The sequence below is a fragment of the Stegostoma tigrinum genome, chromosome 42, assembly GCF_030684315.1.
Source record: "Stegostoma tigrinum isolate sSteTig4 chromosome 42, sSteTig4.hap1, whole genome shotgun sequence".
Classification (NCBI taxonomy): domain Eukaryota; kingdom Metazoa; phylum Chordata; class Chondrichthyes; order Orectolobiformes; family Stegostomatidae; genus Stegostoma; species Stegostoma tigrinum.
This window is the reverse complement of record NC_081395.1, coordinates 5,602,359-5,627,907: the sequence shown is the minus strand read 5'-3', so window position 1 is coordinate 5,627,907 and position 25,549 is coordinate 5,602,359. Positions and strand designations below refer to the sequence as shown.

Sequence of the window (25,549 nt, the reverse complement as noted above, 5' to 3'; positions counted from 1 at the left end):
TTGAAGACTAACTCTAGGGAAGAATTAACTTCAGCGTTAACAGATACCAACCCCAAGGGTCAATTGACTAGTTGATCAGAAGATTTGACAGCAAAAGGTGATGGTGATCTTTCCAAAGAGGAGCTTTCTGAGAGATTCCTTGAATTGACCATTGTTTCAACATCTATTTATCTTATTTTTAGGAAGAAACTTTTGGGCATGAACAAGATCCAAAACGCTGAATTGATTGAGGATGAATTCAAGTATGAAGCTATAGTGGGAGGCCAGCAAGCTTAGTGTTGTGAGGCCAAAATTACTGCTACCATCAGCAAAGTGCACCAAACTATCAAAATCTGTTACCGATGTGGCCTGTCACACGTACCCAAAAGCCATTCAACCTTTTCAGATATCTGCATATCAAGGGACAGTTGGCGTGCCTGGATTGAAAATCTGATTCTCAAGTCCACGCCAGATCTGGAACTAAGCACAAGTGACCCACAGGCTGGTACAAAGCCCACAATGTGATCAACACCAACAACGTCTGCAGTCAGCCAGGCAAAACTTCAGAAGATGACAAATTAAAAGCTAACACTGATGTGGGGAGCTAATGCCCACATATTACCACTGTACATCCTGGAAGATATGTACCATGTGGCACTTCCATGTGAACGGGTAAAGTCACCAAAGTGGCACCAGACCAAAGGGCTGCCGTCTCATTAGTGAGATAATTGGGTCGACCTGAGGGTCACTATGCCTCAGGGGAATGGATAGGTTGAGGAGCAGAGTCCTTAATGGTGATGGCAGCCAGTGTGGCAATTGAACCCATGCTGTTGGCATCATGTTACTTCAAACTGGTGTCCAGCCAATTGAGCTAATCAGCCCCCCACCCCATGGTACAGCCTGCAAGAACCCACTTTGCAGAGTTTAATAGATCACTATCTATGTGCATTAGTAGAATCTCAATGCAATGCAATCCAAAAACTCACCTTGGCTTTCTGAAGTTTTCTACCAGCAGTGGCAACTCCACCAGGATACACTGATCCTAGTGTAGCTACAGTTCATGAGATTTCTGTCATACCCACTGTGGTGGAACTGTCTACACATAATGCAAGTGAATCAATCAGCCCTCTCCAACCTATTTCCAAATGGATTTGGCATGATTGGAAATAATCAGTCATGTAGCACAGAAACAGACTCTTCAGTCCAGCCAGGCCAGGGCGAACATAATCTCCAAATTGATCCACCTCCCCCTCTCTCCCTATTTATTTCAGAACCCTCTCCCCATTCCCCCTTTTTCTGATGAAGGGTCTAGGCTTGAAACGTCAGCTTTTGTGCTCCTGAGATGCTGCTTGGCCTGCTGTGTTCATCCAGCTCCACACTTTGTTACTTTGGATTCTCCGGCATCTGCAGTTCCCATTATCTCTCAAACTAGTTTGCCTATTTCTGGCCCAAACCCCTCTGACCTTTTCCTATTTGTGTACCTAGACAAATGTCTTAAATGTAACTGTACCCACATCCACCACTTGCTCAGGGAGTTCATTCCTACACTAACCACCCTCTGTATTTAAAAAATGCATCTCGAACAGATGTCCGAGGTCGGGTTTTTACTGAGTTGTAAGGGTATGGAATGCCCTGCCTGCAACAGTAGACTTGCCAACTTCAAGGGCATTTAAATGGTCACTGGATAAACAGGTGGATGATAATGGAATAGTGTAGGTTAGATGGGCTTCAGATCATTGTGCCAACCTGTGAAACCATCATGTGCCAAAGGGCCTGCACTGCGCTGTAATGTTCTGTCTTTTTTTAAATATCTCTCCTCTCACCTTTTGAAAATAAACCCCCTAAAATTGAAATCCCTCAGCCTAGGGAAAAGATAACTACTACTAATTTTATGTAGACCTCTCGTTATTTATTAGCTTCTGTCAGTTTGTTTCAACCTCGTAATGCTCCAGTGAAGAAGACCTTCCGCACCCAGCAACATCCTGGTAAATCTCTTCTGAACCCTTCCCAGCTCAATAATCACCTTCCTATAACGGGGTGACCAGAACTGGACACAGTGCTCCAGCAAAGGCCTCACCAATGTCTCGCACAACCTCAACATGATTTCCCAACTCCTCTACTCCAAAGATCTAATCGATGAAGGCAAGTGTACTAAGCACTGTCAACTACCCTGTCTGTGACGCAAACGTATTAGAATTATGTACCTGAACCCCTAGGTCTCTGTTCTACAATGCTGCCCAAGGCCTTACCATTAATTGTATAAGCCATGTGGCATCCCATTTACTGATCCTCCAAGGAATTATCTTCGAGAAGCTTCAACTGGAACTCGAAGTGAATATGGCTCATTGACTTTTGGCCAAAGCCAGATTTACTTGGTAAATGACAGATTGCCTTCAAGGGCAAACAAACCCTCATTACCAACAGCATTGTACCAGGATCTCATCTCGTTGAGATGGTGAGTCCATGACTGTCTACTGGGCCAGAATGAATCCGGATGTTCATGAATGTATGGAAACCGTGTCCAAATGTACCAGCCTGGTCAGTGGGAGCAGCTTCTACATCTGCAGTGTTTCATTCCACACCTTGCACCCAAATAACAAACAACTTGCCACACAGGGAGAAGATTATATCCACTGATCACTTCTCTAATATAATGACTTTTTGAAATTTAGAAATACAACAAGGCCAAACATAGCTGATACGATGAGCGTTACTTTAAGACACAGGAGTGGAAGTAAGGCCATTCGGCCCATCAAGTCCACTCCGCCATTTAAATCATGGCTGGGCATTTCAAGTCCACTTCCCTGCACGCTCCCCCTAGCCCTTGATTCCTTCTGCAATCGGTAGCACAGATGAGACAGTATCTGCAAATGAATTGCAATATGCTGGCAAAACATTTTAAGACGCGTTAACTGAGGAGAGATGTATGTTTTTGTCCTCCCACAATCAACACTCAAATGTATGCCACATGCTAAAGGACATCAGTGAACCGGATGGGTTTTCATGATAATTGGTTGATTGTCATATACTAAGTTTCACGAGTCCCAGTGCAGCGAGTAGTTGGGAAGCTAAATGGTATGTGGGTGTTTATCACAAGAGGATGAGAGTTTGGGGGGGGTGGCGGGGGGGGGGGGGGGGGGGGAAAGGGTCTTGCTGCAACTACACAGCCTTGGTGAAAGCTTGCCACTAGTGTTGTGCCTTTCCAAGGAAAGATATATTTGTCTGAAGGGAGTACATAGGAGCGTCATTGGACTGATCCTGGAGATCACTACATCATCCTAGGATGGGAGACTGAGACTTGGGTCCAGAGTCTTGGGAGTTTAAGAATAGAAGAATGAAGTTCTTCCAGGGCTCAACATGATGGAAGCAGGAAGGAGGTCCCCCCCCTGGAGAGAGGACAGGCTGGAATCAGGGGAGAGGAGACCTTCTGAGGAGAAAGGGTTGGCTATTATGGACTGGGGGAGGGTGGGGTGTTGGTGGTAGGTATTTCTTGACTTGGAGAGGGGGAAGTCCCTGGGGATTCTCTGCCAAGAAGGCAGCCGAGGCTCAGTCATCAGATGTTCAAGGCAGATTCATGGATTTCATGATATTTAATGCCACTGAGAGATATGGGTATAGCGCAGGCAAGTCAGGCGAAGGCAGAAGGTCAGCCCAAATCTAGGATGATGGAGTAAGCTTGAGGGACCGAATGGCCTGCTCCTGCGTTGCTGTGTAATGAACCCCTGCCCCCACAGCACAGCTGCCCATTCACCGTGCTAGACACTGACTTTTTGAACTTGATAAAAGCTTATTGGAGTGCAAACTCGGACGCCAGGAAAAGGGTTGGTCCCATTTGCAGATGTTGGCTTCTAATGTTGACACAAACATCTTTTTCCCATTTGTCTTTGTTTCTTCCTCCCCCCAGTGCACTACATGGTGACATTCACAGAGGTTGGCTGCCTCCCTGTATCGGAACTGTATTACACCAAGGAGACCGGCTGGGTAACTGAGATGTAAGTCTGCCGTAGTATGTTTTTAAATCCATTCAGCACAGCATCACCAGCTTCCCCTCCCTAACACGCGCACACCTAATATGACACCACCTCCAGTCCCCTCTGTTCCTACACCTGTCACTCGCTGGGCTGCATGGCTCCTCCGACAACACCCGAACACTGGGAGGAGGCATGTGGAGTGGGCTCCATTGTGCCCAGCTCCCTTAGCCCAGAGATCCCACATCAACCACTGCCGTCTCAACCACAAATGTGGTACTTGGCACCAGTCATTCAGCCATAAAGGAGTTACACCACAAAGATGCCATTCAGCTCATTGTGTCAGCACTGTGTAGACTAGCTGTCTGTTCAAATCCCATTTAGCAACACCTGGTCTGTAGCTTTGCAGGTTCCAACACTTCAGGGGCAGGGGCAGATCCAGGCTCGTTTTGAGATGAGTTTCCTGCCTTTAACACCAAACTGAGCAGTGAATTCCAGACACTTACCAGGCTCTGGGTGAAAAGGTTTTCCCCTGCTGTTCTGCCAGCCACCTGAAATCTGTATCCCTTGGGAACCCGGAGGCTTGGGGACCGCTTTGCAGAACACCTCCGCTCGGTTCACAACAAACAACTGCACCTCCCAGTCACGAACCATTTCCACTCCCCCTCCCATTCTTTAGATGACATGTCCATCATGGGCCTCCTGCAGTGCCACAATAATGCCACCCGAAGGTTGCAGGAACAGCAACTCATATTCCGCTTGGGAATCCTGCAGCCCAATGGTATCAATGTGGACTTCACCAGCTTCAAAATCTCCCCTTCCCCCACCGCATCCCAAAACCAGCCCAGTTTGTCCCCTCCCTCCACTGCACCGCACAACCAGCCCAGCTCTTTCCCCTCCCCCCACTGCATCCCAAAACCAGTCCAACCTGTGTCTGCCTCCCTAACCTGTTCTTCCTGTCACCCATCCCTTCCTCCCAAGCCACACCTCCATCTCCTACCTACTAACCTCATCCCACCTCCTTGACCTGTCCGTCTTCCCTGGACTGACCTATCCCCTCCCTAACTCCCCACCTATACTCTCCTCTCCTTTTCTCTCCATCTTCAGTCCGCCTCCCCCCCCCCCCCCCCCCCTCCCTATTTATTCCAGAACCCTCACCCCATCCCCTCTCTGAAGGGTCTAGGCCTGAAACGTCAGCTTTTGTGCTCCTGAGATGCTGCTGGGCCTGCTGTGTTCATCCAGCCTCACATTTCATTCCCTTGGGAACTGCCCCATCCTATAGGGAGAGCAGGTCTCCCTGGCCACTCTACCCAATTCCCTCATTACTTTGTACACCTTGATTAAAACTGTCTTTCAGTCTCCTCTAATTCTAGGGAAAATGACTCTAACCAATTCAATGTTGCCTCAAAACTGCCCTTTTCAAACCATGGCAACATTCTTGTCAATCTCCTCTGTACTCACTCGTGACTGATCTTCCTTCCTGTAAATGTGACCAGAATTCTACAGAAAACTCTGGCTAACTAGTGTCTGATTCAGTTCTGGACATGTCTGCTCTTGAACTCAACACCTCACCCAGTGAAGGAAAGGATCCCAAATGCTTTCTTTAGCATATTTCTTTTTCTACCCACCTTGGCATCTCCCAAGACTTGTGGATGTAGGTATCTCCCTTCCTTGACCCTCTCAGTACCTTCCTGTTTATTTTATTCCTTGCTTTGTTTGCCCTCTGGCAACACACAACCTTTCAGTTCTCTGGACTGAATCCATTTGCCACTTCCCCACCTGCTCGATCAAACCATTAACATCTTCCTGCAGTTGACATTTTTTCTCTTTCGTCATCAGACAATCTGAAAACTTCCCCATCGCATCTCCCTCATTCGTCTAAATCATGAATGAGTACCACAGACCGAAGAGGACCCAACACTGTGAGCCCCTGTGGAACACCACTGGAAGCCACTTTCATCCACTGCCCACTGTCCTTTTTATTTCCTGTTGCTGAGAAATTTGGATCTAACTATCACATTCCCCTGAATCCCATCGGCCTTTGTTTTTTCTGACCTCACCTGGATCCTTGTCTCAAGGGATCTGATTCAAATCCACATCCATGGCACTGCTCTCGCTGGTCCTCGTTATATCTTCAGTGCATTACATTAGTACGACACAACCTTTCTTGCACAAAATGCAGCTGACTATCCTGGATTACTATCTCTGTGTGTGTGTGTGCGCGCGCATGCCCCTGGCCAAACGTACGTGGCCTGGGACACCGCAGGGCTATTTAGTACGGTCGTACCTGCACATCGTTGGACTAGGTAAGGAACCTGGAGCACCCACAGGAACCCCATGCAGATAGGGGACAAAGTGCAAACTCCACACCGTTGCCCAAAAGTCGCATTGAACCCAGATGGTGTGAGGCAGCAGTGCCCTTCCCTGCACTACCCAGTACTGAGGAGCTTCTCCCATCTGTCTGGAAGTCCGTCTCAAGGTGCCTCTGACAATGCAGCACTCCCTCAGCACAGCAGTGGTCGGCATGCCCTCAGCTAGGAGTGAGGCTAGACCTTTCTGACTGTGAGCCTCTGCTTTTCCCATTCTGACACTGACTGTTGTTATGACTTACACCCTCTGATTCAGGTATGCTTCTGGGTTGGGAAGATGTGCTGCAGTGAGATTCCCTGCTCCGATACACCCTGGTTCTGGCACCTGGAACCTCAATTCTCCAATGGCTCTCTCATGCAATACGCAGACCCGGGCAACACAGGAGATCATTCCAAACACCATGGGCTCACCACATTTGGAGAGAAATACAGCTCGTAGATTTCCTTGTTGGGTAGGGGTCTAAAATCATCGGAAAACTACACATCCTGGACCCCCCCCCCCCCCCCCCCCCCAACCACCACCACCAAATGCTGTGGGTGTTCCTTCTCACTGAATAAGTCGAGTTCCTCTGCTACATGTAACATTTCCCACTCCAATCCCTGCCTCAGTTCATCCCCTGCTGAAACCCTTGCCCAGACCCTTGTTGCCTCTAATTACCTCTGTGTCCTGAGAGAGTTAATCTCCCATCACAAAGGTCTGTCTGAACTCTGCTGCCTGTCTCCTACCTTGTGCCAGGTCCCATTTCGCCACTAGCCATTCTGCTCACTGACCTACATTGGCTCCTAATTCCACAGATCTTCCACTTAAATTTATCAACTCCTAATTTCAAATCTCTGACTGTAAACACTTCTGACCACTATACCCCCCTCCCTGTTTCTGTAACCACCTCCAGCACCTGCACCCCTCCCTATCTTGGAGCAGTGGTTAGCATTGCAGCCTCATTAGCGCCAGGAACCTGGGTTCAATCCCCATATCGACAACTGTCTGTGTGGCGTTTGCATGTTCTGTGTCTGCATGGGTTTCCTCCAGTGCTCTGGTTTCCTCCACGGTCCAAACACATGCAGATTAGGGTGGATTGGCCCTGCTAAAATGCCTGTAGTGCCCAGGGATGAGCAGGCTAGTGGGTTAACAATGACCAAAATGGCGTTGATGGGGTGGGTGGGGGTGGGATGCTCTTCCGAGGGTCAGTGCAGACCTGATGGGCTGAATGGCCTGTTTCCCTACTGTAGGGATTCTGATTGTGACCGTAACGTCCTCTAATCCCTGACCCCTCCCTGTCTCTGCAACCTCTGTGCCTACAACCAAGGACAAACCAGTCCACTTGACTGATGCCCTATTGACCTCCACCACTGACACAGTCACAGCGGTGTGTACCATCCACAGTGCACTGCAGCACACACTTTTGACAGCACCTTTCAAACCCATGACTTCTTAATCCCTCATTGGATAAGGGCAGCAGGTGCATGGGAGCATGTGACCACCTGCAATTTCCCACTTAAGCCGCACACCACCCTGACTTAGAAATATAACACTTACACTTTCAGTCACTCTGTCAAAATGATGGCACTCCCTCCTCAATAGCACCCTCGGTGTCCCTACTATCACAGTTGCATTACAGCAACTCGCTATCACCTTATCAGAGGGTGATTAGTGATAGCCAGTGATAATGTGCAAATGGGGGAATCCAACTAATCCTGAGCAGTGCCTGTCAGTTAATGGTCAATCCTCATTAACTGCTGCATGACACTCTCTACCAATCAGATCCCAATTGCCAACCGTTAGCATTCTTCTGTCCTACAGTATTAAAACATCGCAAGAATTCCAATAAAAGGGAAAACCCATCAGCGTAGGGTGAAATGCTTTGTTTTCAGCAATGTTCACTGTTTGTTAGTTTTATTTCAGCAATGCCTTTACAAACACCCAAACATCAATAGAGTCCCTGATAGCCTGGGGTTTCCTTGCTGAGGCTGGCTCAACTGTAATCTGTTCCCTTTCAGTGCATTTCCGTGTGTTCACTAGAAGATGCTTTTGTTCTGCCGCCACCTTTCCTTCAAGATGCCTCAGACAAACTGCAAACCCAACTTTAACGTAACATGTGAATTCCTGTAAACTCAGTTTCCAGCTGTTTTTGCCAGATTTCTTACCAGAGAGTTAGATGTGCTGTATTGGCCAATGCTGTTGCACTCCCTACTTTGAATTATTCTGACTGTGTCATTGCATCCCTTGATACAAGGAGACAACCTAATTTTTATCCTGTCCCCCTTTTTTAATGCACTGAATAGCTAAACCTTACACCCTTCCCCACCCTCCAGGTGGATTTTACAGCCTTGAAGTAAACAAAACATCCATACCAAGTCTAAAATAACTAACTACAAATTTGAAAGTTCAAAAGAAAAATCTCCACCCTGAACACGTTGCAAAATATCAATTAATTCTGCAGTTAGTTAAATGTTGTTCGTAACACTGAACAAGCCTGTACTCATTCTGTTTTTAACTTAAATTTCTAGGTTCTATGACTTAACCACAGGAATCCACGATCCCACTGTATTTATACCTCCTGCGGAGTGCTCTCACCTAAACTGAATAAGTGAGAATATTTGCTCTCGGACCTGATAAAATAGAAAAATGTATCTGAAAAATTGGAATAAAGAACAATTGGCCTGTCTGTTTATTGAGATGGCAAACTTTGATAGTCAAATGTCCTGAAGTCATGCAAAATTCTGCTGCCAGGAGTCCCCTTCACTAAAGAAAGCTAGCTAGCATTACAAAATACTAATCGACTCGAGGGACCTATTGTCATGCCTATCTGCAATAGAGCACAGTTTCCAGAGTGCTATCATTCCTGGAAACTTCACACAAGTTAAAGATTTTTAACATGTTGCTGGTACTGGATGGTTTGATTTATAAGGAGAAATGGGATGGCTGGGGGAGAGAGATATAATGGGAACTGCAGATGCTGGAGAATCCAAGATAACAAAGTTTGAAGCTGGATGCTGCTTGGCCTGCTGTGTTCATCCAGCTCTACACCTTGTTTTCACAGTGATGCTGGTTTAGTTAGGAAGGTCTGTGATTTTTTTCAGTTAAAATTCACCGCTTATGACAACTGCTGAAGGAAAAATGAACTGGTTTTCTTTATACCAAAAGTGGATTTTGACTGCAGAGGACAGAGAGAGACAGCTTTCATGCTGGTGGCGATCAAAGAATTTTCTCTGCACATCTTGTAGATGTACAGCCGTAAGCTGTTCTGTGACCTGAGAACTGATCACACAACAACAGGCTTTTGTCATGGATAACTGGTCAGTAGCCTAGGCCCAGTCAACTTCCTGTGGTCACTCAACTTTAATGTGTGCACAGAACCCCCTCAACTCTAGTTCATCTGCAAACACTTTAATTCCTGCTTGTTCAGGCAGCAGTGTACACCATGTTGTTCAGGTCTCTTTTTGTTTCCAAAGATTACTGCATGCTTTGAAAACCGTTTGTTACTTTTAATGAAATTAGATTAAATAGAAGTGGGAGAGGGCCATTCGCCCCCTTAGAGCCTGCTTTACCGTTTCCCCCCCTGCCCTCTCCCCATTCAATACATTCATGCCTGACTCCAAGCCCCTCCCCTTTTTTACCCCACTTTCTCCTTGTATCCTTTGCCCTCTAAGAACTTCAAACCATTCAATGGTTTGCTTAAACTGCTTCCTGTAGCAGAAAGTTCCCCAGATTCCCCACTGTCTGGGTAAAGACATTTCTCTTCATGGCAGTCCTGCCAAACGTCCCTGGTTCTGAACTCCTTGGTCATCAGGACCATCCTTCCTGCATTTACGCTGTCTATCCCTTCCAGGATTTTACAGGTTTCTGAGAGATTTCCCCCCTCGTTCTTCTAAATTCCAGTGAATATAGTCCTAACTGATCCAGTCTCTCACATCCTCGCCATCTCTGGAATCTCCTCCAGCTCCCTACACCCTTCCCCATCTCTGGAACCTCTGTTTTTTTTTACAAGCTATTTCCTAGAATTCTCACACTCAACAGCAGTAAGATTAGGGCAAGAGGCAAAATACTTAATCAGTGTCTAATATCTTTTGCTAATAATTTGGGCCACTTCCTTATAGTATAGGCACCATATAACTACAAGTTTTTGTTGTAATTATACACCACTGACCTGCCCACATTCCTGTCCAAATGCCTGTATCAATGTCAGAGTCATTTCTTCATGGAATCTTGCATGAGAGACCGAATCTTGATCGTGAAATTTTCCCGTATGTGCTGAACCATGGCCCAATGCCCATGTTGGACCCAAAGTATCACTACTGTCTTTACCCATTCAGTCAGGGGACATGGGTGTCATTGGACCCCAGCATTAATCACTCCTCTCTGGTTGCAGTGTAGGAGACGGTGCTGAGCTGCCTTGATTCTCCGCAATTTGCTTGGCTCAACAAAGAGACAGAAATGACAACTCAATTGGTCTGCGAAACAATGGAAGATCTGAAGCAATCACATTGTGTGCTTTGGATATTAAAGCTAAAAAAATTAAGATTAATGAATGGACAATTGCTCAATTTCATCCAACAATTGGCGCTACTGACGGTGTGCAGCAATACATCAGTTTTGCACTGCTCAATTCTCCTTAACTGCTCGTGGGCCAGTCTCCGCGCTGTATCAGATGGGGCTCTTGATGCTCAGTATAACCAGGAGGTGATGGTGAAGTGGAATCCCTATAGTATGGGATTCAGCACACACTGACTCTCCAAAAAGTGTCCCACCCAAACCCACAATTCCCATGGCTAATCCACCTAACCTGGATACTGGGCAGTTTAGCCTGGTCAATCCCCCTAACCTGAATATTTTTGGACTGTGGGAGGAAACTAGACCACCCAGATATGGGGTTAAATGTGCAAACCCCCAAGCTGGAATCAAACCCAGGCCTCTGAAGCTGTGAGACAGCACACTACCCCCCAAGAGAGATGGCCAAAGTTTTGTAGAAGAGCCTGTGGATCGGAATCTGTGTTTTTCTCTCTCTCTCCCCACAGACACTACCAAGTTTCTGCAGCCTTTTCTATTTTTTGTTTCATATTTCCGGCATCCACAGTTCTTTCGGCCCTTATGTTTTGCCCGAGGTGTAATGTCTGGCTGGGCGTGGAGCGATCAGTCATTCTATCTGTAGCCCTGCCCTGCCTCAGGACTCACCCTCTGCCAGGAGAACACGACTGGCAACTCCTAGCCAAACTCCGAGCAAACTATTTCTCACACTGAATTGACTGTCACTTAAAGGGAGGGTGCGGCAAAGCTTAGAGACAACATTGTTCTGTCCATCCCAGGCAAATAGGAAAATCGAATCTCTGGCAGTGATTCACAAGTAGGCAGCCGATTAATGTATATCCAGTGAGATCAATGTAGATGATTTTACAATTAAAGTACATGTTGCTTGCTAACCCATCCAGGCAGCCTGCAGGGACTGGCTGATGCATCAATTTGGAAATGCCATTTATAATCATTGCAAACTGGATGTGGTTTGCACAAGGAGCCGGCTGAGATTTATGAGTTAAAGGCACCTCTAATTACTGGGACTCTAATGACTGATTGAAACCAGAAGAAAGGTTTCCTATACTTTGTGCATTCCTCACCCCCTGCAGCGTCCCCACCTCTTCCGAAAGCTTCAAGTTCTCAAAATCCTATGCCAAGCCCCTTTTTCTGCCCTTAATTTGTTCATGGGATGTGATTCTCGCTGGCTGGGCTTGACATTAATTACCTGTCCCTAATTTCCCCTTGAGAGGGTGGTGGGGAACTGCTTTCTTAAACAACTTCTGTCTGTGTGCTGTAGGGATACCCACACAGTGCTGTTCTGGAGGGAGCCCCAGGATTTGAACCCAGGAACAGTGAAAGATTGGCCGATATATTTTCAACTTTCTCTCTCTCTTTGAAGAAATAGACAGAAATGATGGGTTAGAAAAACCAGCTGATGTCCCCATCACTGGCTGTAATCTGCCAGCAGCCTCCTGACCCAATCCCAAAACACTCACCAAGCCCATTCACTGACATGTCATTCTGCCAATCTTCCCTTCCACCCATTCCTGGGGCACTGAGGTGCAGGCACATTCAACCGGTGGGGGTCAAGATCCAGGATACCGTAGCGGGGCCAATACTCACTCCCGTTCCCAAACGTTAACAACAAAAGTCGTTCTCGGCTTTCCATTTGTGGGATCTTTCCCTGCACAATTTTCTACGTCATGGCTGTGACCACATCTCAAAAGGTGGGCATTGAGACCGGCTGAAATGAAGCACCTCCCCACCTTCACTGGTGATGGCAGAAAAGGTCCCCATGCATTCACATCACTGTCCAAAACGATAGCCACTCCAACAGGGTTCGGGCTGCTCTTGTCGTCAGGTGCCCCTCTGGGAAGCTGGGTTCTGGGGGTGGGGGTGGATGGGTGTGGTATCCTGACCCTGTCCTGTGCAGGTCGATACCCAAACCAGGCTGTCCGATGTAAAAACCGAAAGAACTGCAGATGCTGCAAATCAGGGACAAAAACAGAGGCAAGATAACATGATGTAGAGCTGGATGAACGCAGCAGGCCAAGCAGCATCAGAGGAGCAGGAAGGCTGACGTTTCAGGCCGAGACCCATTCCTGGGGTACTGAGGTGCAGGCACATTCAACAGGGGGGGGGTCAAGATCCAGGATACCGTAACAGGGTAGTGCATTGGAAATTAAAGTCATAGAGCCGGTCGAGATATATGAGTTCAAGGCCGGGTCTAGGCCCAAAACGTCAGCCTTCCTGCTCCTCTGTTGCTGCTTGGCCTGCTGTGTTCGTCCAGATTCTCCAGCATCTGCAGTTCCTACTATTTCTATCACAAAAACAGATGTTGTCGGTAAAGCTCAGCAGGTCCTCCCTCTGGACCAACCTCAGGGAATCTCTCTCCCATTGCAACTCTCTTGTCTTCTTTTCTCTCCATCTTCGGTCCGCCTCCCCCTCTCTCCCTATTTATTCCAGAACCCTCACCCCATCCCCCTCTCTGATGAAGGGTCTAGGCCCGAAACGTCAGCTTTTGTGCTCCTGAGGTGCTGCTTGGCCTGCTGTGTTCATCCAGCCTCACATTTTATTATCTTGGGATTCTCCAGCATCTGCAGTTCCCATTATCTCTGATACTATTTTAACCTCACTGCGAAGGGATGCCTAACCTGAAGAAGTTACCCTCCTCCCTCTGGACCAACCTCAGGGAATCTCTCTCCCATTGCAACTCTCTTGTCTTCTTTTCTCTCCATCTTCGGTCCGCCTCCCCCTCTCTCCCTATTTATTCCAGAACCCTCACCCCATCCCCCTCTCTGATGAAGGGTCTAGGCCCAAAACATCAGCTTTTGTGCTCCTGAGATGCTGCTTGGCCTGAGATGCTGCTTGGCCTGCTGTGTTCATCCAGCCTCACATTTTATTATCTAGGTCTGGCAGCATCTGTGAAGAAAAACAATCAGTTTTGAGGAAGGGTCACCGGAAACGTTAACTCTGATTTTGTTTTTCTTCACAGGCCTGCTCAGCTTTTCCAGCAGCTTCTGCTTTTGTCTCAGTCAGTCCTGTCCTGATCCAAATACAGCAAGCTTTTTATTAACCGGCATCTATGGGAGTTGGCGTGTGCCGGTTGATCCAATATTCCGGTTGAACAAGAGATCGACAAACGCACACTACGTAATACCATGCATGGGGTACACCCATCTCTGTTCTACTTTATTCACAACATACATCACTGAAATTATAACGCAACTTTGCCTTAAGTTAAAGTTACCGGCAAAGAACCTCCTCACACACCGTGAACTTGCCCACTCAGACATGGCGGTAATTCTGTAAACTTCCGGTCATTGCCCAGTTCTGTCGGTTTATCGAGAGTGCCGGTTAAAACATGGCAAGCCGGAGCCCAGGACCCCCATTTACTCGAACACACAATGGTTTTGAAGAGGGGCCTTTGACTCTCCCTCAGCGGTTTCCTCGATTTTACAGCCTTTCTGAGCCTGTCATTGGCAATGAGACATTGTTTCAGCCATGTGGGAAGACAAATCTCTTCCAGCAATCGGCGTTTTCCAACAACTGAGGCGGAATTCACAACTTTCACCACATTTCACACAAGGCACACTCGCTGAAACACATGTTCCTTTGCAATGTTTAGAAATGCAGCAGCCAGTTTACAAACAGCAAGATCCCACAGCCAACAGTGTGGGAATGACCCTCCAACAGTGCCCGCTCCCTCAGCACTGACCCTCCGACAGTGCCCCCTCCCTCAGCACTGACCCTCCAACAGTGCCCGCTCCCTCAGCACTGACCCTCCGACAGTGCCCCCTCCCTCAGCACTGACCCTCCGACAGTGCCCACTCCCTCAGCACTGACCCTCTAACAGTGCCCGCTCCCTCAGCACTGACCCTCCGACAGTGTCTGGTCCTTCAGCACTGACCCTCCGACAGTGTCTGCTCCTTCAGCACTGACCGTCTGACAGTGCCCACTCCCTCAGCACTGACCATCCGACAGTGCCCACTCCCTCAGCATTGACCCTCTGACAGTGCCCGCTCCCTCAGCACTGACCCTCTGACAGTGCCCGCTCCCTCAGCACTGACCCTCTGACAGTGTGCAGTGCCAATACTCCAGAGGGTACTGGGGTGGAAAGGGGTTAAAAATTATACCAAGCCTTGCCAACATGCTGGGCTCAGTGACTAAATTAAAGATAGCTGTGGACCTAACGAGCTGGTGAACTGGACTGACAGAGGGCGAGGTACAGACGGCACCAGGGGGTGCTGCTCTGTGTGTCTCTCCCGTCTCTGCTCCCCGGTACTTGGGCAGAACCAGCCCTGAGCTGGACCCGGCCGAGAACGCGCACGATGCATTGCGCAGTGCGCGTGCCCGTCGCGACAGGGAGTGGCGGAGGCGCGCTCCGGAGGAATGCGGCCCGAGATCGAGAGGCATCAGGAGCGAGCTGCCCGAACCGGTGAGTACCATAATGGGATCATCGGGGACGGACAGGGGGTCAGTGTAACAGGGAGAGTGTAATACAGAGGGAGAGGGAGGGTCAGTGTAACAGGGAGAGTGTAATACAGAGGGAGAGGGAGGGTCAGTGTAACAGGGAGAGTGTAATACAGAGGGAGAGGGAGGGTCAGTGTAACAGGGAGAGTGTAATACAGAGGGAGAGGGAGGGTCAGTGTAACAGGGAGAGTGTAATACAGAGGGAGAGGAAGGGTCAGTGTAACAGGGAGAGTGTAATACAGAGGGAGAGGGAGGGTCAGTGTAACAGGGAGAGTGTAATACAGGGAGAGGGACAGTGTAACAGGGAGAGTGTAATACACAGGGAGAGGGAGGGACAGTGTAACAGGGAGAGTGTAATACAGAGGGAGAGGGAGGGTCAGTGTAAGAGGGAGAGGGAGGGTCAGTGTAACAGGGAGAGTGTAATACAGAGGGAGAGGGAGGGACAGTGTAACAGGGAGAGTGTAATACAGAGGGAGAGGGAGGGACAGTGTAACAGGGAGAGGGAGGGTCAGTGTAACGGAGAGTGTAATACAGAGGGAGAGGGAGGGTCAGTGTAACAGGGAGAGTGTAATACAGAGGGAGAGGGAGGGACAGTGTAACAGGGAGAGTGTAATACAGAGGGAGAGGGAGGGTCAGTGTAACAGGGAGAGTGTAATACAGAGGGAGAGGGAGGGTCAGTGTAACAGGGAGAGTGTAATACAGAGGGAGAGGGAGGGTCAGTGTAACAGGGAGAGTGTAATACAGAGGGAGAGGGAGGGTCAGTGTAACGGAGAGTGTAATACAGAGGGAGAGGGACAGTGTAACAGGGAGAGTGTAATACAGAGGGAGAGGGAGGGACAGTGTAACAGGGAGAGTGTAATACAGAGGGAGAGGGAGGGTCAGTGTAAGAGGGAGAGGGAGGGTCAGTGTAACAGGGAGAGTGTAATACAGAGGGAGAGGGAGGGACAGTGTAACAGGGAGAGTGTAATACAGAGGGAGAGGGAGGGACAGTGTAACAGGGAGTGGGAGGGTCAGTGTAACAGGGAGAGTGTAATACAGAGGGAGAGGGAGGGTCAGTGTAACAGGGAGAGTGTAATACAGAGGGAGAGGGAGGGTCAGTGTAACAGGGAGAGTGTAATACAGAGGGAGAGGGAGGGTCAGTGTAACAGGGAGAGTGTAATACAGAGGGAGAGGGAGGGTCAGTGTAACAGGGAGAGTGTAATACAGAGGGAGAGGGAGGGTCAGTGTAACAGGGAGAGTGTAATACAGAGGGAGAGGGAGGGTCAGTGTAACAGGGAGAGTGTAATACAGAGGGAGAGGGAGGGTCAGTGTAACAGGGAGAGTGTAATACAGAGGGAGAGGGAGGGTCAGTGTAACAGGGAGAGTGTAATACAGAGGGAGAGGGAGGGTCAGTGTAACAGGGAGAGTGTAATACAGAGGGAGAGGGAGGGTCAGTGTAACAGGGAGAGTGTAATACAGAGGGAGAGGGAGGGTCAGTGTAACAGGGAGAGTGTAATACAGAGGGAGAGGGACAGTGTAACAGGGAGAGTGTAATACAGAGGGAGAGGGAGGGTCAGTGTAAGAGGGAGAGGGAGGGTCAGTGTAACAGGGAGAGTGTAATAGAGGGAGAGGGAGAGGACCAGTGTAACAGGGAGAGTGTTATACAGAGGGAGAGGGAGGGACAGTGTAACAGGGAGAGTGTGATACAGAGGGAGAGGGAGGGTCACTGTAACAGGGAGAGTGGAATACAGAGGGAGTGTGAGGGACAGTGTAACAGGGAGAGTGTAATACAGAGGGAGAGGGAGGGACAGTGTAACAGGGAGAGTGTAATACAGAGGGAAAGACAGTGTAACAGGGAGAGTGTAATACAGAGGGAGAGGGAGGGACAGTGTAACAGGGAGAGTGTAATACAGAGGGAGAGGGAGGGACAGTGTAACAGGGAGAGTGTGATACAGAGGGAGAGGGAGGGACAGTGTAACAGGGACAGTGTAAGACAGAGGGAGAGGGACAGTGTAACAGGGAGAGTGTAATACAGAGGGAGAGTGAGGGACACTGTAACAGGGACAGTGTAATAGAGGGAGAGGGAGAGGACCAGTGTAACAGGGAGAGTGTTATACAGAGGGAGAGGGAGGGACAGTGTAACAGGGAGAGTGTGATACAGTGGGAGAGGGAGGGTCAGTGTAACAGGGAGAGTGTAATACAGAGGGAGAGGGAGGGTCAGTGTAACAGGGAGAGTGTAATACAGAGGGAGAGGGAGGGTCAGTGTAACAGGGAGAGTGTAATACAGAGGGAGAGGGAGGGTCAGTGTAACAGGGAGAGTGTAATACAGAGGGAGAGGGAGGGTCAGTGTAACAGGGAGAGTGTAATACAGAGGGAGAGGGAGGGTCAGTGTAACAGGGAGAGTGTAATACAGAGGGAGAGGGAGTGTCAGTGTAACAGGGAGAGTGTAATACAGAGGGAGAGGGAGGGACAGTGTAACAGGGAGAGTGTAATACAGAGGGAGAGGGAGGGACAGTGTAACAGGGAGAGTGTAATACAGAGGGAGAGGGAGGGAGAGTGTAATACAGAGGGAGAGGGAGGGACAGTGCAACAGGGAGAGTGTAATACAGAGGGAGAGGGAGGGACAGTGTAACAGGGAGAGTGTAATACAGAGGGAGAGGGAGGGACAGTGTAACAGGGAGAGTCTAATACAGAGGGAGAGGGAGGACAGTGTAACATGGAGAGTGTAATACAGAGCGAGAGGGAGGGACAGTGTAACAGGGAGAGTGTAATACAGAGGGAGAGGGACAGTGTAACAGGGAGAGTGTAAAACAGAGGGAGAGTGAGGGACAGTGTAACAGCAGAGTGTAATACAGAGGGAGAGGGAGGGACAGTGTAACAGGGAGAGTGTAATACAGAGGGAGAGAGAGGGACAGTGTAACAGGGAGAGTGTAATACAGAGGGAGAGAGAGGGACAGTGTAACAAGGAGAGTGTAATACAGAGGGAGAGGGAGGGATAGTGTAACAGGGAGAGTGTAATGCAGAGAGAGAGACAGTGTAACAGGGAGAGTGTAATACAGAGGGAGAGGGAGGGACAGTGTAACAGGGAGAGTGTAATACAGAGGGAGAGGGAGGGACAGTGTAACAGGGAGAGTGTAAAACAGAAGGAGAGGGAGGGACAGTGTAACAGGGAGAGTGTAATACAGAGGGAGAGGGAGGGACACTAACAGGGAGAGTGCAATACAGAGGGAGAGGGAGGGACAGTGTAACAGGGAGAGTCTAAAACAGAGGGAGAGGGAGGGACAGTGTAACAGGGAGAGTGTAATACAGAGGGAGAGGGAGGGACACTAACAGGGAGAGTGTAATACAGAGGGAGAGGGAGAGGGACAGTGTAACAGGGAGAGTGTAATACAGAGGGAGAGGGAGGGTCAGTGTAACAGGGAGAGTGTGATACAGAGGGAGAGGGAGGGTCAGTGTAACAGGGAGAGTGTAATACAGAGGGAGTGTGAGGGACAGTGTAACAGGGAGAGTGTAATACAGAGGGAGAGGGAGGGACAGTGTAACAGGGAGAGTGTAATACAGAGGGAAAGACAGTGTAACAGGTAGAGTGTAAAACAGAGGGAGAGGGAGGGACAGTGTAACAGGGAGAGTGTAATACAGAGGGAGAGGTAGGGACAGTGTAACAGGGAGAGTGTAATACAGAGGGAGAGGGAGGGACAGTGTAACAGGGAGAGTGTGATACAGAGGGAGAGGGTAGGGACAGTGTAACAGGGAGAGTGTAATACAGAGGGAGAGGGACAGTGTAACAGGGAGAGTGTAATACAGAGGGAGAGTGAGGGACACAGTAACAGGGAGAGTGTAATACAGAGGGAGAGGGAGGGTCAGTGTAACAGGGAGAGTGTAATACAGAGGTAGAGGGAGGGACAGTGTAACAGGGAGAGTGTAATACAGAGGGAGACGGAGGGTCAGTGTAACAGGGAGAGTGTAATACAGAGGGAGAGGGAGGGACAGTGTAACAGGGAGAGTGTAATACAGAGGGAGAGGGAGGACAGTGTAACATGGAGAGTGTAATACAGAGAGAGAGGGAGGGACAGTGTAACAGGGAGAGTGTAATACAGAGGGAGAGGGAGGGTCAGTGTAACAGGGAGAGTGTAATACAGAGGGAGAGGGAGAGGACCAGTGTTACAGGGAGAGTGTAATACAGAGGGAGAGGGAGGGACAGTGTAACAGGGAGAGTGTGATACAGAGGGAGAGGGAGGTACAGTGTAACAGGGAGAGTGAAAAACAGAGGGAGAGGGAGGGACAGTGTAACAGGGAGAGTGTAATACAGAGGGAGAGGGAGGGTCAGTGTAACAGGGAGAGTGTAATACAGAGGGAGAGCGAGGGACAGTGTAACAGGGAGAGTGTAATACAGAGGGAGAGGGAGTGACAGTGTAACAGGAAGAGTGTAATACAGAGGGAGAGGGAGGGACAGTGTAACAGGGAGAGTGTAATACAGAGGGAGAGGGAGGGACAGGGTAACAAGGAGAGTGTAATACAGAGGGAGAGGGAGGGACAGTGTAACAGGGAGAGTGTAATACAGAGGGAGAGGGAGGGACAGTGTAACAGGGAGAGTGTAATACAGAGGGAGACGGAGGGACACTAACAGGGAGAGTGTAATACAGAGGGAGAGGGAGGGACAGTGTAACAGGGAGAGTGTAAAACAGAGGGAGAGGGAGGGACAGTGTAACAGGGAGAGTGTAATACAGAGGGAGAGGGAGAGGGACAGTGTAACAGGGAGAGTGTAATACAGAGGGAGAGGGAGGGTCAGTGTAACAGGGAGAGTGTAATAGAGGGAGAGGGAGAGGACCAGTGTAACAGGGAGAGTGTTATACAGAGGGAGAGGGAGGGACAGTGTAACAGGGAGAGTGTGATACAGTGGGAGAGGGAGGGTCAGTGTAACAGGGAGAGTGTAATACAGAGGGAGAGGGAGGGACAGTGTAACAGGGAGAGTGTGATACAGTGGGAGAGGGAGGGTCAGTGTAACAGGGAGAGTATAATACAGAGGGAGAGGGAGGGTCAGTGTAACAGGGAGAGTGTAATACAGAGGGAGAGGGAGGGTCAGTGTAACAGGGAGAGTGTAATACAGAGGGAGAGGGAGGGTCCGTGTAACAGGGAGAGTGTAATACAGAGGGAGAGGGAGTGTCAGTGTAACAGGGAGAGTGTAATACAGAGGGAGAGGGAGGGACAGTGTAACAGGGAGAGTGTAATACAGAGGGAGAGGGAGGGACAGTGTAACAGGGAGAGTGTAATACAGAGGGAGAGGGAGGGACAGTGTAACAGGGAGAGTGTAATACAGAGGGAGAGGGACAGTGTAACAGGGAGAGTGTAATACAGAGGGAGAGGAAGGGACAGTGTAACAGGGAGAGTGTAATACAGAGGGAGAGGGAGGGACAGTGTAACAGGGAGAATGTAATACAGAAGGAGAGGGAGGGACAGTGTAACAGGGAGAGTGTAATACAGAGGGAGAGGGAGGGACAGTGTAACAGGGAGAGTGTAATTCAGAGGGAGAGGGAGGGACAGTGTAACAGGGGGAGTGTGATACAGAGGGAGAGTGAAGGACAGTGTAACAGGGAGAGTGTGATACAGAGGGAGAGGGAGGGACAGTGTAACAGGGAGAGTGTAATACAGAGGGAGAGGGACAGTGTAACAGGGAGAGTGTAATACAGAGGGAGAGTGAGGGACAGTGTAACAGCAGAGTGTAATACAGAGGGAGAGGGATGGACAGTGTAACAGGGAGAGTGTAATACAGAGGGAGAGGGAGGGACAGTGTAACAGGGAGAGTGTAATACAGAGGGAGAGACAGTGTAACAGGGAGAGTGTAATACAGAGGGAGAGGGAGGGACAGTGTAACAGGGAGAATGTAATACAGAGGGAGAGGGAGGGTCAGTGTAACCGGGAGAGTGTAATACAGAGGGAGAGGGAGGGACAGTGTAACAGGGAGAGTGTAATACAGAGGGAGAGGGAGGGTCACTGTAACAGGGAGAGTGTAATACAGAGGGAGAGGGAGGGACAGTGTAACAGGGAGAGTGTAATACAGAGCGAGAGGGAGGGTCACTGTAACAGGGAGAGTTTAAAACAGAGGGAGAGGGAGGGACAGTGTAACAGGGAGAGTGTAATACAGAGGGAGAGGGAGGGACACTAACAGGGAGAGTGTAATACAGAGGGAGAGGGAGGGATAGTGTAACAGGGAGAGTGTAAGACAGAGGGAGAGGGACAGTGTAACAGGGAGAGTGTAATACAGAGTGAGAGTGAGGGATAGTGTCACAGGGAGAGTGTAATACAGAGGGAGAGGGAGGGACAGTGTAACAGGGAGAGTGTAATACAGAGGGAGAGGGAGGGACAGTGTAACAGGGAGAGTGTAAAACAGAAGGAGAGGGAGGGACAGTGTAACAGGGAGAGTGTAATACAGAGTGAGAGTGAGGGATAGTGTCACAGGGAGAGTGTAATACAGAGGGAGAGGGAGGGACACTAACAGGGAGAGTGTAATACAGAGGGAGAGGGAGGGACAGTGTAACAGGGAGAGTCTAAAACAGAGGGAGAGGGAGGGACAGTGTAACAGGGAGAGTGTAATACAGAGGGAGAGGGAGGGACACTAACAGGGAGAGTGTAATAGAGGGAGAGGGAGAGGACCAGTGTAACAGGGAGAGTGTTATACAGAGGGAGAGGGAGGGACAGTGTAACAGGGAGAGTGTGATACAGAGGGAGAGGGAGGGTCAGTGTAACAGGGAGAGTGTAATACAGAGGGAGTGTGAGGGACAGTGTAACAGGGAGAGTGTAATACAGAGGGAGAGGGAGGGATAGTGTAACAGGGAGAGTGTAATACAGAGGGAAAGACAGTGTAACAGGGAGAGTGTAAAACAGAGGGAGAGGGAGGGACAGTGTAACAGGGAGAGTGTAAAACAGAGGGAGAGGGAGGAACAGTGTAACAGGGAGAGTGTAATACAGAGGGAGAGGGTGGGACAGTGTAACAGGGAGAGTGTGATACAGAGGGAGAGGGAGGGACAGTGTAACAGGGAGAGTGTAATACAGAGGGAGAGGGACAGTGTAACAGGGAGAGTGTAATACAGAGGGAGAGTGAGGGACACTGTAACAGGGAGAGTGTAATACAGAGGGAGAGGGAGTGTCAGTGTAACAGGGAGTGTGTAATACAGAGGGAGAGGGAGGGACAGTGTAACAGGGAGAGTGTAATACAGAGGGAGAGGGAGGGACAGTGTAACAGGGAGAGTGTAATACAGAGGGAGAGGGATGGACAGTGTAACAGGGAGAGTGTGATACAGAGGGAGAGGGAGGGACAGTGTAACAGGGAGAGTGTAATACAGAGGGAGAGGGACAGTGTAACAGGGAGAGTGTAATACAGAGGGAGAGTGAGGGACAGTGTAACAGCAGAGTGTAATACAGAGGGAGAGGGATGGACAGTGTAACAGGGAGAGTGTAATACAGAGGGAGAGGGAGGGACAGTGTAACAGGGAGAGTGTAATACAGAGGGAGAGGGACAGTGTAACAGGGAGAGTGTAATACAGAGGGAGAGGGAGGGACAGTGTAACAGGGAGTGTGTAATACAGAGGGAGATGGAGGGACAGTGTAACAGGGAGAGTGTAATACAGAGGGAGAGGGAGGGACAGTGTAACAGGGAGAGTGTAATACAGAGGGAGAGGGAGGGACAGTGTAACAGGGAGAGTGGAGGACAGAGGGAGACGGAGGGACAGTGTAACCGGGAGAGTGTAATACAGAGGGAGAGGGAGGGTCAGTGTAACAGGGAGAGTGTAATACAGAGGGAGAGGGAGGGTCAGTGTAACAGGGAGAGTGTAATACAGGGAGAGGGACAGTGTAACAGGGAGAGTGTAATACAGAGGGAGAGGGAGGGACAGTGTAACAGGGAGAGTGTAATACAGAGGGAGAGGGAGGGTCAGTGTAAGAGGGAGAGGGAGGGTCAGTGTAACAGGGAGAGTGTAATACAGAGGGAGAGGGAGGGACAGTGTAACAGGGAGAGTGTAATACAGAGGGAGAGGGAGGGACAGTGTAACAGGGAGAGGGAGGGTCAGTGTAACGGAGAGTGTAATACAGAGGGAGAGGGAGGGTCAGTGTAACAGGGAGAGTGTAATACAGAGGGAGAGGGAGGGACAGTGTAACAGGGAGAGTGTAATACAGAGGGAGAGGGAGGGTCAGTGTAACAGGGAGAGTGTAATACAGAGGGAGAGGGAGGGTCAGTGTAACAGGGAGAGTGTAATACAGAGGGAGAGGGAGGGTCAGTGTAACAGGGAGAGTGTAATACAGAGGGAGAGGGAGGGTCAGTGTAACAGGGAGAGTGTAATACAGAGGGAGAGGGAGGGTCAGTGTAACGGAGAGTGTAATACAGAGGGAGAGGGACAGTGTAACAGGGAGAGTGTAATACAGAGGGAGAGGGAGGGACAGTGTAACAGGGAGAGTGTAATACAGAGGGAGAGGGAGGGTCAGTGTAAGAGGGAGAGGGAGGGTCAGTGTAACAGGGAGAGTGTAATACAGAGGGAGAGGGAGGGACAGTGTAACAGGGAGAGTGTAATACAGAGGGAGAGGGAGGGACAGTGTAACAGGGAGTGGGAGGGTCAGTGTAACAGGGAGAGTGTAATACAGAGGGAGAGGGAGGGTCAGTGTAACAGGGAGAGTGTAATACAGAGGGAGAGGGAGGGTCAGTGTAACAGGGAGAGTGTAATACAGAGGGAGAGGGAGGGTCAGTGTAACAGGGAGAGTGTAATACAGAGGGAGAGGGAGGGTCAGTGTAACAGGGAGAGTGTAATACAGAGGGAGAGGGAGGGTCAGTGTAACAGGGAGAGTGTAATACAGAGGGAGAGGGAGGGTCAGTGTAACAGGGAGAGTGTAATACAGAGGGAGAGGGAGGGTCAGTGTAACAGGGAGAGTGTAATACAGAGGGAGAGGGAGGGTCAGTGTAACAGGGAGAGTGTAATACAGAGGGAGAGGGAGGGTCAGTGTAACAGGGAGAGTGTAATACAGAGGGAGAGGGACAGTGTAACAGGGAGAGTGTAATACAGAGGGAGAGGGAGGGTCAGTGTAAGAGGGAGAGGGAGGGTCAGTGTAACAGGGAGAGTGTAATAGAGGGAGAGGGAGAGGACCAGTGTAACAGGGAGAGTGTTATACAGAGGGAGAGGGAGGGACAGTGTAACAGGGAGAGTGTGATACAGAGGGAGAGGGAGGGTCACTGTAACAGGGAGAGTGGAATACAGAGGGAGTGTGAGGGACAGTGTAACAGGGAGAGTGTAATACAGAGGGAGAGGGAGGGACAGTGTAACAGGGAGAGTGTAATACAGAGGGAAAGACAGTGTAACAGGGAGAGTGTAAAACAGAGGGAGAGGGAGGGACAGTGTAACGGAGAGTGTAATACAGAGGGAGAGGGAGGGACAGTGTAACAGGGAGAGTGTAATACAGAGGGAGAGGGAGGGACAGTGTAACAGGGAGAGTGTGATACAGAGGGAGAGGGAGGGACAGTGTAACAGGGACAGTGTAAGACAGAGGGAGAGGGACAGTGTAACAGGGAGAGTGTAATACAGAGGGAGAGTGAGGGACACTGTAACAGGGACAGTGTAATAGAGGGAGAGGGAGAGGACCAGTGTAACAGGGAGAGTGTTATACAGAGGGAGAGGGAGGGACAGTGTAACAGGGAGAGTGTGATACAGTGGGAGAGGGAGGGTCAGTGTAACAGGGAGAGTGTAATACAGAGGGAGAGGGAGGGTCAGTGTAACAGGGAGAGTGTAATACAGAGGGAGAGGGAGGGTCAGTGTAACAGGGAGAGTGTAATACAGAGGGAGAGGGAGGGTCAGTGTAACAGGGAGAGTGTAATACAGAGGGAGAGGGAGTGTCAGTGTAACAGGGAGAGTGTAATACAGAGGGAGAGGGAGGGACAGTGTAACAGGGAGAGTGTAATACAGAGGGAGAGGGAGGGACAGTGTAACAGGGAGAGTGTAATACAGAGGGAGAGGGAGGGAGAGTGTAATACAGAGGGAGAGGGAGGGACAGTGCAACAGGGAGAGTGTAATACAGAGGGAGAGGGAGGGACAGTGTAACAGGGAGAGTGTAATACAGAGGGAGAGGGAGGGACAGTGTAACAGGGAGAGTCTAATACAGAGGGAGAGGGAGGACAGTGTAACATGGAGAGTGTAATACAGAGCGAGAGGGAGGGACAGTGTAACAGGGAGAGTGTAATACAGAGGGAGAGGGACAGTGTAACAGGGAGAGTGTAAAACAGGGAGAGTGAGGGA

The 25,549-nt window shown here is 49.6% G+C and overlaps 2 protein-coding genes across 3 annotated transcripts in view; both read left to right on the top strand.

Annotated features, from left to right (window-relative positions):
- Positions 1 to 8,982, top strand: part of LOC125449348 (speedy protein 1-A-like) — a 47,813-nt gene extending 38,831 nt beyond the window's left edge. For both annotated transcript variants that reach the window (XM_048525076.2, XM_048525077.2), the window contains exons 11-12: positions 3,884 to 3,971; positions 8,825 to 8,982. In XM_048525076.2, coding sequence (XP_048381033.2) covers positions 3,884 to 3,971; positions 8,825 to 8,900 — 164 coding nt within the window. In that variant the 3' untranslated portion in view covers positions 8,901 to 8,982. The remainder of the gene's footprint in view (positions 1 to 3,883; positions 3,972 to 8,824) is intronic.
- Positions 8,983 to 15,175: 6,193 nt separating this feature from the next.
- Positions 15,176 to 25,549, top strand: part of LOC125449282 (calpain-1 catalytic subunit-like) — a 129,098-nt gene continuing 118,724 nt past the window's right edge. Inside the window, exon 1 of the mRNA XM_059641513.1 lies at positions 15,176 to 15,264. The gene's annotated coding sequence lies outside the window, so the exon portion shown is untranslated. The remainder of the gene's footprint in view (positions 15,265 to 25,549) is intronic.